Source organism: Sinocyclocheilus grahami, unplaced genomic scaffold (genome assembly GCF_001515645.1).
Source record: "Sinocyclocheilus grahami isolate Dianchi unplaced genomic scaffold, SAMN03320097.WGS_v1.1 scaffold2817.1, whole genome shotgun sequence".
In the NCBI taxonomy this organism is placed as follows: domain Eukaryota; kingdom Metazoa; phylum Chordata; class Actinopteri; order Cypriniformes; family Cyprinidae; genus Sinocyclocheilus; species Sinocyclocheilus grahami.
In genome coordinates, this window is record NW_015507993.1 from 1 (window position 1) to 15,643 (window position 15,643).

Below are 15,643 nucleotides of genomic sequence, written 5' to 3' on the forward strand. Positions count from 1 at the left end.
CAATATCACATGAGCAATAATGCTGTTTTCCCCAATATCTGCATGACTGCAAATGTGATAGTGATTTCATACAACGGTTCAACGATCAAGAAGTTCCTATTGCGTTACATTTTAGACAAAATATTGTTTTGCTCAATTTCGCAAATAAAAATAGTTCCAATTAAAGTCACGGCATAACTTTTGTGCATCTCTGAGCAACACACAGCAGTGATTCGTTACTGAATGAATCCACCTTTTTTAACAAATCGAGCGAGTCATTGATTCAGTGACTCATTCATGAGAAGTCACTTGCTTCGTTTCTGAACGAATCAGCCGTTTGAACAAATTGGTTGAATGAATGATTCAATGACTCACATTTATGCATCGTTATACATCAAAATATTTCTTTCTAATGTTTTTTTTGTATTGTCTACTCAATAGACTTCAGACAAAAATGATGTGTGGTTAATAAGATGAATCGGCAAATCGTGTAATTAATTAGATTAAAAAATTTTAATCACTTGATAGCCCTAAATCAAACACCAGCTGACTGCAAACACAGATTCTGATGTGACTCACGTGAATGATTGCACATGGATGGTATATGACAAAATACATGTCTGAGGGCGAAGCAGATTCATTCATCCGCAGCTTCATCAATGTTGAGTTCCTGTCAGACTGAACTGCAAAAGAAGCTTCATACAGTATCTCTATTACAGTACTTTATGATGTGATTGTACATCGAATGACAGATGACAAAAAACAAACATGTCAAATCAGTGCGTTTATTTACATTTATTTTAAATGACCGGCCACACGGTCAACTCTTACAGCAATGTCTTAGTCAAAACAGTTTAAAAGAAAATCATGAACCAATTTTTTTTTTTAAAAGAACTATTAGAGCTTATATAGCGGGCTCACTGAATATTTTGTTGAACAGTTTTCAAACTATCTTGGAACAAGTGCTTTAGATAAACGAATTTCAAACATAACCTGAATATAAAGATCAGTGTGCTGCTGGGAAACGAGCTCTGGTTTCGGTCACTGGCGTTTGGGTCGGCCGTCGGGCTTGTACTTGATCAGAAGACACAGAGACGTGAGACCAAACAGGAACGTCTGAGCGATCCACAGCAAGCGTGTGGACGTGCTGTCGATGCCTTTATCACTGCAGACACAAACACACTGATCAGCACAGTCCCGCATCTGATTAGAGGAAAACATCTGGGGGAAACTTGTCTTAATCGTCCTCGATTATTTATATATTCTTCTCATTTACGTAGAAAAATTTACATTCTGCTCAAAGTATAAAGTCCTGTGCAGTTTACACCAGTGTTATTTTAATATCATTAAGATACAATTGTAGTTTTTATTAATAGTTTGATTTTTTTTTTTTTCTTCATTTTACTTCTAGTTGGAGTTTGTCATTTTGTTGTGTTTTGCTTTTTTTTTTATTATATTTATATTACTGTATTGACCCGAATATAAGACGATGGGACCAAACTCTTTGTGATTTTAAAACGTAAGACAGTACCCAGATTTGAAGACTACGGTAAGATTTAACTTCTACTGTTAATAAGATTTTGGTAGGCTACTATTAGATGGATAGCCTAAATGTCCTAATTCAGATGGGCTACCTGTTGTTTTTTTAATGGTATATCAAAAAGTGCATATTTATTTAATGTGATTGTTGGTACATTTGACCAGTTTTTACCATACTTTCAAAACAAAAATTAAAATATGCAATATGAAAATAATTGAAGACAAAATGTGTTTTACTGAGAAAAAACAAGATTTGGTTTTTAAAAAGCTTTTTTCCACAAGGTACATCTGGGAAAGGGGGGGGGGGGTCGTCTTATATTCGGGCCAATACGGTATATAGTTTAATATTTCATTTTCAGTTTTATTATATATTTTATGTTATTAAAAGTAACAAAAATGGTTTTAATTTTAGTTAACTATAATAACACTGGTATACACTGAACATTATTTGTGTCCCTGCAGCACAAAAGCAGTGTTGAGTCGCTGGGGGATATTTGTAGCAATAGCCAACAATACATTGTATGGGTCACAATTATACATTTCTCTTTTATGCCAAAAATCATTAGGATATTAAGTAAAGATCATGTTCCATGAAGATATTTAGTAAATGTCCTACCGTAAATATATCAAAACGTAATGTTTGATTAGTAATATGCATTGCTAAGAACTTCATTTGGACAACTTTAAAGATGATTTTCTCAATATTTAGATTTTTTTGCACCCTCAGATTCCAGATTTTCAAATAGTTGTATCTCAGCCAAATATTGTGCTCTCCTCACAAACCATACATCAATGGAAAGCTTATTTATTAAGCACTGCAGTCGATTCATTCATCTCACTGCGAATGTAAGGTGAGGTCGAGAGCATTGCAATGCAGGATACAAAATTCATTTTGGCAAATGTAGCAAACAAATAATTTATTCCAAGTTCACATAATGCACAGAGTGTGTCGGTCACAGCAGTGTTAGTGTGAACAACATCCACAAATCTGATGGTCTGTACTGCCACCGTGTGGTAGAAAAGGGTCTTACCTGCAGAACTTCAGCGCAAACAGAGCCTCGCACACATGGATGGCAAACATCAGAAACCATCTGGAACACAGACGTAACATCATCAGCGTGAGCTCTGAACTCACCGTATGAATGCCGGCGCTCACTCACCCGTTATACAGCGCAGGATAATGATAGTCCACGAAATACTTGGCCAGAGCGCCCAGAGGACCCAGAAGGCCATACGGGACGTCCCGAGGCCAAAACGCAGTCCACTGGAAACCAATGAAAACATGATTTCATAAGGAATTAGTGGTTCATCTGGAGGTTTGTGGGGCTTTATGTTGTTGCAGCGCAACTGATTTCTGTGAAAATCATTCAGAAACATTAATGAATTTGAATGATGTGTGTGTATACATATATATATATATATATATATAGTGCTGGGTAGTAACTGATTGCATGTAATCCGGATTGCATAATGGGATCCCAAAAATGAAGTACTTGTAATTAGATCACATTTTAAAATGCTCAGAATAAGATTAGTTACTTTTTTATAGATTACGCGATTATATATTATTCACACAACGGCAGTAAATCATTCATCATTTGATTTGCCCTCATTTTTCTTTTCTCTCTCTAATATTTAACACACTTCATGATGCTGACAACAAAGAATGGGATATATTCTAGTAATCGAAAAGTATTACATTACCTAATAAGTGACCCTGGAGCACAAAACCAGTCATAAGGGTCGATTTTTCGAAATTGAGATGTATGCATCATCTGAGAGCTGAATAAATAGCTTTCCATTGATGTATGGTTTGTTAGGATCGGACAATATTTGAAAATCTGGAATCTGAGGGTGCAAAAAAATGTAAATATTGAGAAAATCATCTTTAAAGTTGTTCAAATGAAGTTCTTAGCAATGCATATTTCTAATCAAACATTAAGTTTTGATATATTTACGGTAGGACATTTACTAAATATCTTCATGGAACATGATCTTTACTTAATATCCTAATGATTTTTGGCATAAAAGAGAAATGTATAATTGTGACCCATACAATGTATTGTTGGCTATTGCTACAAATATCCCCCAGCGACTTAACACTGCTTTTGTGCTGCAGGGACACAGATGAGTAATCCAATAAATTACGTTACAAACAGTAACAGACTACAATTTGTAAGTAACCTACCCAGCACTGTGTATAATAATTATGACTTATTATTATTGTTGTTGATAGACAACACAACTACCACTTTCAAGACTCAGAAAGATAGTAAGGACACTGTTAAAACCGCTTGCAGTAGTTCAATATGCGTTCTTACGCACCATTCACATGTCGCGTCTAAAAACACTAGGGCTGGGACAATAAATCGATGCATCACGATTCGTGGATCGATTCTGAGACTTCCGGAATGCATCGTGATTCTCTCTGGAATCGATTCTGAGCGTAGTTTTTAACAGCAGATGGCGCTCAAGGCTAGTTTTTAACCACACACTCAGATGCTCACGAAGAAGAGCGCTTGTGCGTTGAGTAATGTAAGTGTTTAAATGTACTTGCACATCGGCTTTTATGCTTTTATGATGTGAGATTAAAGTAAACACAGCCCACTGCGAACACTCTTGTAATTCGCTTCAACCTTTTCGAACTTTATGAATGATTATTTTAGGTTCGGGTGGTGCGTGTGTAAGGAACTGGACGCAAGCAGAATACAGCTGTTTCTAAAGCACGCAGCGCCATCTGCTGTTAAAAACTAAGCTCAGAATCGATTCGAGAGAGAGTTGCGATGCCAGAATCGATGCAGAATCATTTCTCAATTCGCGATGCATCAATTTATTGTCCCAGCCCTACTTTTTAGTGAACCGGTCGAACCAGATCAAGTTCTACAGATAGCGGCGCCAAGAGCAGATTTGGTAGCGCTGGGGGGTTGGTGTGTGGGAGTATTAAAAATAAACTATTTAAATCATAAAATAACTATCGTTTTGCATTAATAACTGCAGTTACTAATAATACTACACATTCATTTCTTGTTTACTTTACGTTTATACACATTAAAGCACAATTTTTATTTAGAAAATGTAACATTCTATTCTTATTAAATGTACCATTATTCTTCTATAGTATTATACTGAACTGACCGAAAACTTTAGTGATTATGAAAGAAACATTCTTTATGTGCGATTCAGTCGCAAATTGAAAAATAAGTTTTTTAGGCCGCAACTTGATTTCTTGATGATTTTATATTTTATAATAGTGATTTTATCATTTCAAAATATAAATGAATGACTAATAATGTGTCGTGCGCTTTGCTTGGCCATTTGTTGTGATAAACAGGAAAGTGTGTCCAGCTGAATTCAATTAGAGTTTTGTTAAACGAATAAAACAAAGCTTAGTTTACCGCGGAAGCGGTCGCAGTCTAATTAATTACAATCATGAAACTTAACAATTTAACTTTAAATGTATTAAAAGTTTAACAAAAATTACATGTTTAGGGCCCAACCTTATGTTTTATTGTTACCAAATTCTGTTTTAGCATGTCTAATTATTTAAAAGCATAAAAACAAGTTTCATTTATTCTTACAATAGCCTAATGATTTTGGTGTTGTGTATTAACATTTTTAAAGGCATAAAACATTAATTTAATCCATCTTTTAAGTAATGAAAACTAAACAAATTTTATTTTTGTAAAATAAAAGGTCATTTAATATTACAATTAAAACATTGAAGAAATATTGTATGATTATTCCTTAAAAATAAGGTTTTAATATTTTTAGTAGTAGTACTAGCAGCCTGTTACGTACATTCTACTCAACGATAGTAATATATTTCTGCCACAATGCCCTCAAGTTAAACCGAACTTTTATTTTGACGGGTTGCCATGAATACCTTTACATTTCTGTGCGTGTACGACATGAGGATAGTTTTACTCACTGATGAAGTGACTCTCAGAGCAGTTCTGGAGATGTTGTTCGTGTATTAATGTCCTCGTTTAGTGAGACGGCAGACGCTAATATTACCGCAAGCGTCACGCGCGCTTCAGTACGAGTGGTAAACAAAGCCGCATGTCTGCGCCATTCATTAACACAGAGACACGCATAATTCATATTTAAATTGTGTGTGTGTGTGTGTGTGTGAGAGAGAGAGAGAGAGTTTCACTTAAATGTTAAGTTTTGAAATGTTGTTGTACGCGTTTGTCGTTTTTATTTAATTTATTTAATTTTCTTAAATGTGTGTATATATAGCATTTATAGTTTTAGCTTTTAGTTTTAATTACTTTTTCTTATTTGTAAGTCGCTTTGGACTAAAAGTAATAGTAATAAGCCGATAAGTGCTGCCATCTACTGGTTATAGTGGTATTTTGATGTGTTTTTGGCCAATTTGGCGAAACGTAAGTTTAATAACAAATAAATCGTGCTGGAGAGTGCATAGAAAGCGGATCATGGTTTCTGTAAAACGCTGATATAAGCCTAATTTACCTCTAAGACGTGTAAAACATACTCGTTTGCGCATCATTGCTGCATTTGGGTGCTTTAGTGGCAAAACTCGAAAGAAACTAGCTTATCCAGGATGATGATCGCGTTTTAAACCATTGAAGTAATGATTACTGACTCTGAATGTGTCTGAGTGATAGAATTAACGTCATTACGTCATTGCGTAAAAGAACCGGCTCACTGAAACGAACTGTTCGAAAGAACCGGACTTCCAATCACTAAAGAGCGCGCGATTCCCGCGCGGGAACATTTGAAATTACGAACTTGAGCGCGCGAAACGGCCCTTAATTGAGTCTAATGGGCTTCAGCGTGTTTACATTTGAATTTTGTCAGTTGGAGTTTGAATAGCCTTCGCTCCGTCAATGTAAGTCTATGGGATTTTTATGAAAACCACAAGTCTGAAAAATACATAAATAAAGCAAACTAATGAACAGTCCGAACACCTGGGCCGAGTTTGTTGGATGTAGCTCTTTGAGGAGTTAGTCAGCATATTTAGTAGTAGTAATAATAATCAAACAGTATTATGGAAAAGAGTTTCTGAAAGTTTCGGCTCACCGTGTGAAGAATAATATAAACCGACACGAGCACCATCCAGAACAGACTGGTCCTCCTGAAATACGAGCCACCGTCACTTCTGGCCATGATTAGTAATCGCTCATTAACTTTAACTAACTAACTTAATTACCGCACTAGCCTCCTCTCAGACTCTCAACGGTCGGTCAGTCACCATGGAGACCGCTCAGCACCGGAAATGACGGACCGCGTCACAAAATAAAAGTCACGCTTTTAAAAGCTAAAAAAAAAAAACTTTGATGCTTATGAGTTTTTTATTTATTTTTTAATCTCATTAACTTTAATAGCATGTTCCTGATTCGTATAAAATTATAATAATAAAAATGTCTAGATTTCTGACTAAAACTGCACATGCTGTCAGGATAAAACAGCATGAATGTGCTGTGTGTGTTCAGTTGCAGCAGTGGGATATGTTCACCACAGTAAAGTCACAGCAAATGAAAAAGGCCGAGCATGACAAGATCCGTTTTTATTACAAAAAGGTTTGTGCATTTGCTGTCGGAACCCAGAGAGCAGCTCAAACGCTCTAAAACTAGCTTCAGACACAGCAAAGCAAGCAGCTCGGAGACTGGAGCGAGGCTTTAGCAAACATTGCATAATGCAAAACAATAATCATGGTATTTTTTAAGCTCCTTGCTTTGAGCAGCTCATCGTGCATGAATATAATCATTTGGTTCCGTGAAGTATTTTAAAGTATAATTACATAACGCATTGAATTTAACCTAAAAATAAAGATTGAAATGGTATTTTCTTGTCAAATGCACTCCAATGTGTAATATTTAGTGAGAAAATATAAAAAACATTTGAATTTAATGAGAAAAATGTATTTATTTTCACAGCTCAGGCTTTTTTAATTTAGTGAGGAAAATAAAAGCAATTTTTGAATTTAGTTCGAAAGTAAGAAGTTTCACTGCTCGGGTTGTTTTTTTATTTTAATGAGAAACGTTTTGAATGCGTACAGTACATATATATATATATATATACAAATCTGTGCAGTGAAAATGCCTTCTATTTATATATATATCTTATATATAAATTATCTTAATTTTTGGGGGTGGGTAGAAATTCTGAGCAAAAGATATTTTAAAAAAAATACTTTGAACTTTAAATATTGTTCTGGAAAATGAGAAAACCTTGGAGTCAAAAAGTTTGCGAGATTGCATAGATACTGTGTTAATATAAGTATTTGCATAATATAGTTTATACGCAGCAAATTAGACTTCTTAAGTCTTATTATGTACTCGAAAGACTATAAGAACACATAATGGTATGGCTATTCCAGACACATGTTTTGTGTTGTGCAAGCACTTTGTTCTTAGACAGCTATTTAACAGCAGCGTGGGGAGCGTTTTAATGAAGACGCCAGACCTTCTGCTGAGAGAAAAGTACAGATGTGTGTGGCTGAACCGCGGAGGATTTGCCGGCAGCTGCAATAACATGCAGGCCTCGTCTCAACAATGTGCTGTAGCGAACGCTGGGCTACTGAACGGGGTTAGCCTCTGCCATCGAGAGGCTCTGTAAAGCCGGTCCACGAAGATATAAAGAGATCTCCAGGCATCAGACACCGGAAATTTTACAGCGATACCCCTGGAGAGGGTCGTGATGGAGGCCCTGTTATTGGTTCTGTTTAGGCACGTCGAATCCCAGATCCCGTCTAGCACGCGGCAGGCACAACACAAGCAGCTAGAGAGTCAACAGATATGACATTCTGAGAAAAATACACTGAAAACATGGGCTGGTGTCACTGGAGTCCACTGGAGAGGCTATCGATCAGTGCAGGAATCAGCAGACGGTCCGTCTGGCAACATGCATTGGTGTTTACGTCTCTTCTCTCGAGGTTATTATTAGTGCAGATTGTCATTAAATCATATAGAGTTTGAAAACTGCAATGCAAAACGCAGTGCTCTATTTCTATGTGACACTGATTGTGGCTCTTTGTAGAGATGGTCAGATTTTCTTCGACATCTCAGAAAGGGCCATTCCGTATCAAATCAACCCAATTTCATTATAGAATTAAATTTTTTCTGAAGAAAGACGAACATAAATAGTAATGAAATCAAAAGATATTAAATGTCATGGATGTGTATGTGTACGGAGTAATCCACTGTTGGGTCAAAATGACGATTTTCATCTGAGATTCAGAGCCAAATTACAGGAGGGTAAAATTACTTCTGAAATATGGCAGCATTATTATTTTATTTGTGCACAGAGATTGGTAGGTCTGTTAGTCAAATCTGTTGACTTTAGCAATCTTTGTTGCGTTATTTGCCAATGGTGGCCATTCAAAAATGGGAAAAAGCGTTTTTGTGTGTTTTTCCCTAAGGTTTGCATGCCTGTACCTCAAGAAGTATTAAATATATCTTGATATCCTTTTATATTTTGATTGTTAACAAACTTTTCTTTTGGTTTTTAAACATTTTAAGGCCCTATATGGTTGAATTCCAGAGATATTGGGATCTCAATATGGCTACATGAGTAAAAAAAAGCACTTTTCAAGTTTCCCCCCCCCCCCAATGTTTGCATGCTTGCAACTCAAGGAGTATTAAAGTTATCTTAATATCCTTTTAGATTTTCATTCTTAACAAACTTTTCTTTTGATGTCTTAATTTGTAAGGCCCTGTATGATTCAGTTCCGGAGATATTTGGATTTCAATATGGCTCAATGAGTAAAAAAAAGCACTTTTCAAGTTTTTCCCCCCAATGTTTGCATGCTTGCAACTCAAGGAGTATTAAAGTTATCTTAATATCCTTTTAGATTTTCATTCTTAACAAACTTTTCTTTTGATGTCTTAATTTGTAAGGCCCTGTATGATTCAGTTCCGGAGATATTTGGATTTCAATATGGCTCAATGAGTAAAAAAAAAAGTTTGCATGCCTGTAACTTAAGACGTCTTTTCCCAAAGTCTGCGCACATGTCTGCGCACATTTTTTTTAAGTCCCTATATGATTAAGTCCCAGAGATATTGGGATCTCAATGCGGCTCCACGTCCAAATTATTGAATTTTACTAATTTTCAATGGTCAAAAAAGCTAATGTGGGTCACTTTGCATACAGCTGGTTCTTATTGTATTTAAAGAAGAAAGTCTGAAGAACAAATAGCGTTGAAACTAGAAATGTAGCTTTTTCCCCCCTCTATCAAAACAATTGCACAGAACATGCACGTCTGAGTGCCAAAAATGCAAATTTTCCAAAGTTTGCATGCCTGTAACTCAAGAGGTGTTAAAGATATCTCAATATGATTTTAGATTCTGGTTCTTAACAAACTTGTCTTGTGCCATCTTCATTTTTAAGGCCGTATGTGGTTCAGTTCTAAAGATATTGGGATGTCAATGTGGATCCATGTCGAAAATTGTTGAATTTTCCCATTACCTATATGTAGAATATCACAATAACAGAAGCCATTTTTGAATTCAGAGAGAAAATATAAGCATTTTCTCCACTCAGACTTGTGGATCATCCATATATGTTGTAATAATTGTACATAGATCAGAAGGGAACCCAGCAGAGCTGATAACTCATGATTTAACATACTGCTTTCCATAGAGAGCGTGCAACTCTGAGAGACTTTCACTTCACGCAGATTCAAAAGATTTATTCTTCATATTCCGTTCAGACCCCTGAGCTTTACTAAACCCTCATGTACAGTACAATGTAAATAAATCTTGTGCTCCATCTTAATGGAATCAAATCTTCTCCGCCCCCTATTGAATAAGAAATGCATACGGTAGAGTTTGCAGACGAAGATTCAGTGCTGGTGTTCACCTTTAGTGAGCAGATCCTTGATCAACCTGACAGAGGAAAGGCCAGGACACTTTCAAGGGCAGAGTCACATCTTTGCCTTCAAAGCATGCTATTCCATGTGTTAAATGTACATATTATATGCCGTAAGTGCAGTAAAGCGTTGAGAAGAAAGACTGACCTTCCCTCAGGCCTCCTGCTTCTCCTTTGTGCTGATTGAAGCATTTTGAACTCATTTGGAGCTTTAATATTCTTTGCAAAACTACTCAGTTTAGTGTAAGGGAAAAGGTTTTCATATAAAATCAGTGATCTGATTTTTTCCTTCAGTGTTGGATTGAGACATTTCTGTAAAACTTATTTTAATGGAATAGTTCATTTATTAATTAAAATTTCATCATCATTTACTCCGAATCATGCGTGTGATTCCATTGTGTAAGAATTTTTTTTTTTTTAATTAGTGAGAAAATAAAAGCGATTTTTCAATTTAGTGAGAAAAGAGAAGCATTTCTTTTTTACTTGGTGGGAAAATAGAAGCAATTTTTGAATTTGGCGTGAAAATAATCTTAGAAATAATATAAGGAATAATCTTAATCTGAGAAAATAGAAGAATTTTAGAAGAATTTTCACTGCTTAGACTTTTTGAATTTAGTGAAAAAATATTAGCAATGTTTTAACTTAGTTAAGAAATAGAAGCATTTTTTTTATTTATTGAGAAAATAGAAGCATTTTTTTAACTTAGTGAGAAAATAAAAGCAATTTTTGAATTTGGTGAAAAAATAAAGAATTTTCACTGCTTAGACGTTTTGAAATTAGTGAGAATTTATGAATGTAGTGAGAACAGTTTCACTGCTTAGACTTTTTGAATTTAGTGATTTACAAATTTACAATTTTTTTTACATATACGTTGCATAATGTACATAATGTGCATCAATGAGGACAAACGCATCAGCCGTTGCATGTCTCATCATTATTTACAGTGACATTGAATTGAAAAGCGCAGCATGAACATTCTGCTAATCATCTCCTTTTGTGTTCCACACATAAAAATACACCAACAAATACACCTTTTTCTGCCAAAATGGACTATTCGTAATATTGCTATACTTAAAATATCACCTGAGCCTCAACCCGTATCACTTTTTGACAAAAATAAGACGCAGTGAAAAACAGTTTTCACACCAATTAAAGCTCATGTTGGAGTGTTTGCACGCACTCGTTCATCCATCTGAAGCATCACAGAAAATGAAAGATGTGGCTTAATGCAACTCATAATGAACCTCATTATGTGCCATATTCATCATGTGCTGCTGTCTAACAAGCCTATATGTATTATAAGCACATTATGTGCACTTTCTTGCCTTCAAAGCCCAACAGTAGAGGGGGTTTTTGTGTGTTGCGTGTTATATGCACGTGGAGCTTTTGCCTGTTGTTATGTACAGGCCTGTTTTATTCATGCTGCCCACAAACACCAGTGTACTCACTGTTTGAAGCGAAACAAGTGCATTAAAAGCTCCTGTTTTAAGCCACGTACACACTGTGAAGATCCAAGAGCAAACTACATTTAAATAGGGGAGTGAATCCTCTAAATTATCCACTATTTTTGACTAAAGTAATATTACAGTAACCAAATTTCCTTACTGTATAGAAAAAAATGTGAACAGAGTAGCAATTTCGGACGTAGCCATAATGTTTGGCAATTTTAACTAAATCTAACTAAGACTAAGTTTTTGTGTATGCGTGCACTCTTTTAAAGGGTTGCCATGTGCACTTATTATAAGCGCCTTTGGCTTTGTTGTTTGGTTTTGGCTCATAAAGCGATCCAGTTTATGAATTTAATAAAGTGGGCAGATGCAGTTCACAATATTTTAGTCTCATTTCTAAGATAAAGCATTTGAATTTATGTAGGTTTGTTACGGCATGTGTTTGTTCTTGTTTGCAGTTTTTTTGTTTTAGCAAGATCTGGCAACACAATCTTTCATTTTTTGTTTTGCACAGCGCATACAGAATCGGCATGGAATAAAAAAATGTAATTGCGTATTTTTATCTCACAATTCTGACTTTTTCCTCGCAATTCTGAGTTTATATCTCACATTTCTGAGTTTGCAAGATATAAACGCAGAATTGTGAGATGAAAAGTTGCAAACACCTTTTTAATTTTTTATTTGAAGGATGGGGAAAAACAGAATTGTGGTGTAAATTAAAAAAATTCAAGAAAAAAAGTCAAAGTTGCAAGATATGAACTCTGTTATGTATTACTAACTGAAATCATTTTGTTAAATAAAGCTCTTTACATAAACCTGAAATAAACTCTGATACTATCTGAAATAAGTAAATTACTAATTTGAGATAAATAAAAAATAAAACTCAACTAAAATAAAAAATAAGTTAAACCTAAATAGTGGTATTTGTAATAAAAAATGTAATTGCGTATTTTTATCTCACAATTCTGACTTTTTCCTCGCAATTCTGAGTTTATATCTCACATTTCTGAGTTTGCAAGATATAAACACAGAATTGTGAGATGAAAAGTTGCAAACACCTTTTTAATTTTTTATTTGAAGGATGGGGAAAAACAGAATTGTGGTGTAAATTAAAAAAATTCAAGAAAAAAAGTCAAAGTTGCAAGATATGAACTCTGTTATGTATTACTAACTGAAATCATTTTGTTAAATAAAGCTCTTTACATAAACCTGAAATAAACTCTGATACTATCTGAAATAAGTAAATTACTAATTTGAGATAAATAAAAAATAAAACTCAACTAAAATAAAAAATAAGTTAAACCTAAATAGTGGTATTTGTAATAACTACTAAACTAAAATTCAAATGAAAACCGAAAATATAGAAATAAAAGCTGATTCAAAATAAGAATATAATCTATAACAGTATATAAATATTACTAACATAACACTGGTGCACCTTTTGGGAAGAATGCAGCCGGATGTACCTGTAGGTCTCTGCTGCCTCGATCTTTGCTGTTCTTAATGTGTGAATGTGGATTAATGGGATGCTGTGTTTGAAGCGCTGCTCTCAGCAGGAGCTCTGGAGGTGAAGGAATGAAGGTAGATGTCCCCAAGGCTTCCCAGTAATGTCACCTTCTCTGTGTGTGGCTTTGTTCACTCCACCTCATGTGTCCTTGTAGTCCTCTTTCACCGCACCTGGGCTGGAATGAAATGTGGTTTGCAGCTAGGCCTCGTGAGAATGATAGTGGAAAAAGAAATTAAAGGAATAGTTCAGCCATAAAATGAACATGTGCTGAAAATGTGCTCATCTGAGATGTGGATGAGTTTGTTTCGTCATCAGGTTTGGAGAAATGTAGCACTGCATCAGTGTCTCAGCAATGGATGCTCTGCAGTGAATGGGGGCCGTCCGAATGAGAGCTGATAAAAACATCACAATAATCCACAGCACTCCAGTCCATCAGTTAACATCTGGAGAAGACAAAAGCTGAAACTAATCCATCGCTTTTAACTAAAACACGAGTCCATAATCCATAATAACTCTTCCTCCAGTGAGTCAGTGTTCTGGTGTGAATCAGGAGAGACATCTGCACAGATCAAGCAGCGTTTAAACAGCTCTAAACACATATGTGTCTGGATTCTGATGTGAGAGACAACAGCAGACGCACTTTTTCACTGGAGGAAGAGTTATTATGGATTATGGACTCGTGTTTTAGTTAAAAGCGATGGATTAGTTTCAGCTTTTGTCTTCTCCAGATGTTAACTGATGGACTGGAGTGCTGTGGATTACTTGTGGATTATTGTGATGTTTTTATCAGCTCTCATTCTGACGGCACCCATTCACTGCATCTTGCATGGCCTGAAGGTGAGGATATTTACAGCACATTTTCATTGTTGTCTGAACTATTGCTTTAAGAGTTTAAGGTTTGAGATGAAACACATATCTGCCACCTAAAAGACAATGTAGTAGTAGAATGAAAGTTTATTCTTCAGAGGAAAAAGACTCTAAATGTAAAAAGGAAAGTGTGCAGTTGACAGGAAACTATATTATTGCATTTCCTTGATTGTTACACCTCTTGATATTTTTAATAAACGTCATAAATCAACTTCTTTTTATTCACTTACTTAAAAAAAAAACTACTTTTCAGGCATCATGATTTAATAAACAGTAGACAGTACGTACAGTACAAGTGTGAGAGTGTGTGTGTACATGTTTTTCTATCCCGGTAGGGACTTAAACCTGAATACTGTCACCGTTATGGAGTTTTGTTTGTGTTCCTGTTCTCCTGACTTCATTTGTCATTGACCCAGTTCTCCTGAGTTGCCCTGATTAGTTCATTCTGTTCACCTGTGTCTTGTTAATTAAGTCATTAGTCCAGCTCTTGCTTTTGTATAAGTTTTCCCCGTTTCTGTTCTGCCCTGGCCGGTTATTGATGATGATGAAGTTGTGTTGATGTTGTGCTACTCTTTGCTCCTGGATTCCTTCTGTTTCTTGTGTGGATTTATCATTAAAAACTATTTTGGAACTAGTCCTGCGTTGTGCGCTTGGTGTTTACGGAAGAGGATTAATACTCTCCAACGAGATGACACGAATGTGTTTATTCTCAGCATTTTATTTCCACTTTATTCTCGTAATTTAATGATTTAATTCTCAACATTTTATCAGGACATTTTTCTTGAAATTTAACGAGTTTAATCTTGCATTATAGTGACTTTAATCTCGAGATGGTTTTATTTTTTTATTATTGCTCGGCCCTAATCTTCTTCCATGAGTATCAGCACCAGCACGTAACAAATACACACTGATTCATGGGGACTCGTGTCACTCTGGGGACCTAAATTGTGCTTATAAATCATACAGAATGATTTTTTTTGAGAATGTAATAATGCGTGTAGTTTTGTGTGATGTGTTATTAGTGTAAGTGGATAGAAAATTAAAATAAAATAAAATAAAATAAAAACCACTCTGTGTGAGTGAGAGTGTGTGTGTGTGTGTGTGTGTGAGTGAGTGTATGTGTGTGTGTGTGTTTGTGAGAGAGAGAGACTGTGTGTGTGTGTGTGAGAGAGAGAGAGCGTGGGAATGGGATTAGTGTAAGTGGATAGAAAATTACAGTATAAAAACCACTCTGTGTGTGTGTGTGTGAGTGTGTGTGTGTGTGAGAGAGAGAGAGTGTGTGAGAGAGAGAGTGAGTGTGTGTGAGAGAGAGAGACTGTGTGTGTGTGTGTGTGTGTGTGTGAGAGAGAGAGAGCGTGGGAGTGGGATTAGTGTAAATGGATAGAAAATTACAGTATAAAAACCACAAACCGTGTGTGTGTGTGTGTGTGTGTGAGTGTGTTTGTGTTTGTTTTTGTGTGTGAGTGTGAGT

General features: G+C 35.6%; 1 protein-coding gene across 1 annotated transcript; it reads right to left on the reverse strand.

The window, feature by feature from the left end:
• Nucleotides 1-752: 752 nt before the first annotated feature.
• On the reverse strand, nucleotides 753-6,751 carry tmem254 (transmembrane protein 254). The gene is made up of 4 exons (XM_016262040.1): nucleotides 6,562-6,751; nucleotides 2,679-2,782; nucleotides 2,550-2,609; nucleotides 753-1,144 (listed from the first exon to the last, which is right to left on the reverse strand). The coding sequence occupies exons 1-4, from the start codon at nucleotides 6,646-6,648 to the stop codon at nucleotides 1,021-1,023; spliced, it is 375 nt and encodes a 124-aa protein (XP_016117526.1). The 5' UTR covers nucleotides 6,649-6,751; the 3' UTR covers nucleotides 753-1,020.
• Nucleotides 6,752-15,643: the final 8,892 nt, after the last annotated feature.

Excerpts from the sequence above, each read along its gene's own strand:
- tmem254 (XM_016262040.1), bottom strand. The coding sequence starts at position 6,648 with ATGGCCAGAAGTGACGGTGGCTCGTATTTCAGGAGGACCAGTCTGTTC. Across the intron at positions 2,610-2,678 it reads TATCCTGCGCTGTATAACGG|ATGGTTTCTGATGTTTGCCA; the intron begins GTGAGTGAGCGC and ends TCTGTGTTCCAG. Across the intron at positions 1,145-2,549 it reads TTTGCGCTGAAGTTCTGCAG|TGATAAAGGCATCGACAGCA; the intron begins GTAAGACCCTTT and ends TTGTGTCTGCAG.